Genomic DNA, 1,426 nt, shown 5'->3' with positions numbered 1-1,426 from the left:
AAAAAAAAAAAAAAAAAAAAAAAAAAAACACGGCAAATATCAAAAAGTATGAAGAACAAAATATTCTAAAAGCGCTCTGGAATCTGCGGACCCCAGTCGGTGCCGCATCCCCAACCCGCCGCCGTGGTCGCCTATAAACTGGTGCTGATCTGGCGCGGCAAGGCTGCGTGGAATCTGGAGAACCGCCTCGGTGGCTGGTACCATGCCAACCTGAGCCCGGCAGGCCACGAGGAGACGAAGCGCGGGGGGGCAGGCACTGCCAGATGGTGGCTATGAGTTTGACGTCTGCTTCACCTCAGTGCAGAAGAAAACGATCCAGACCCTCTGGACAGTGCTAGATGCCATTGATCAGATGTGGCTGCCAGTAGTGAGGACTTGGCGCCTCAAAGAGCGGCACTATGAGGGTCTAACCCGTCTCAATAAAGTAGAAACTGCTGCAAAGCATGGTGACACCCTGTAAAGATCTGGAGGCGCTCCTATGATGTCCCATCACCTCCGATGGAGCCCGATCATCCTTTCTACAGCAACATAAGTGAGAATGGCAGGTATGCAGACCTCACAGAAGATCAGCTACCCTCCTGTGATAGTCTGAAGAACGCTGTTGCCAGAGCTCTGCCCTTCTGGAATGAAGAAATAGTTCCCCAGATCAAGGAAGGGAAAAGGGTACTGATTGCAGCCCATGGCAACAGCCTCGGAGACATTGTCAAGCATTTGGAGGGTCTCTCTGAAGAGGCTATCATGGAGCTGAACCTGCCTACTGGTATTCCCATTGTCTATGAATTGGACACGAGTTTGAATCCCATCAAGCCCATGAAGTTCCTGGGGGATGAAGAGACCGTGTGCAAAGTCATGGAAGCTGTGGCTGCCCAGGGCAAGTTCAAGAAGTGAAGGCCAGTGGGCAGGCTGCTGTCCCCAGGAGCACCGTCCCTGCCGGTCGTGTCCCTCTGCCCCTCCCTCCTGCACGTGTCACACTGACCACATCTGTAGACATCTTGAGTTGTAGCTGCAGATGGGGACCAGTGGCTCCCATTTTCATTTTAGCCATTTTGTCTCCTGCACCCACCCATTTCATGCAATCTAGTCAGAATAGCACTTCTAGGGCACAGGTTCTCAGTCCAAGCTGTGGAAAAGCTCCCCTTATTCAAGAGAGTTTAAAGGTAGTGACTTGGGTTTTTGCAAGTGCTTTGTTTACTAAGGACTTGTGGGGAGGAACCATACTAAGCCATGACCAATGAAGAGAAGCAAGAGAGACTGTCTGCCCCCTGGAGCCAGTCCTGTGCTCTTCTGCAGTCAGACTACTGCCTGGCGGCTCTAGTCATTCCAGTGAAAGAGGAATGTAACCTGCATGGTGATGTGACAACTGTTTCCTTTCTGACCCCAGAGGAACTGGCTCTAGAAGGTTGGGATCAATCCTGAATTTAGTCAA

General features: G+C 51.3%; 1 protein-coding gene across 1 annotated transcript in view; it reads left to right on the top strand.

Moving 5' to 3' along the window:
- The window catches only part of LOC108528560 (phosphoglycerate mutase 1-like), an 8,627-nt gene extending 7,739 nt beyond the window's left edge, over nt 1-888 (top strand). The window contains 3 exon segments of the mRNA XM_017870423.1: nt 73-243; nt 245-452; nt 455-888. Coding sequence (XP_017725912.1) covers nt 73-243; nt 245-452; nt 455-888 — 813 coding nt within the window.
- Nucleotides 889-1,426: the final 538 nt, after the last annotated feature.

The sequence above is a fragment of the Rhinopithecus bieti genome, unplaced genomic scaffold (assembly GCF_001698545.2).
Source record: "Rhinopithecus bieti isolate Rb0 unplaced genomic scaffold, ASM169854v2 scaffold_5130, whole genome shotgun sequence".
Classification (NCBI taxonomy): domain Eukaryota; kingdom Metazoa; phylum Chordata; class Mammalia; order Primates; family Cercopithecidae; genus Rhinopithecus; species Rhinopithecus bieti.
This window is presented reverse-complemented; position numbering and strand designations above follow the sequence as displayed.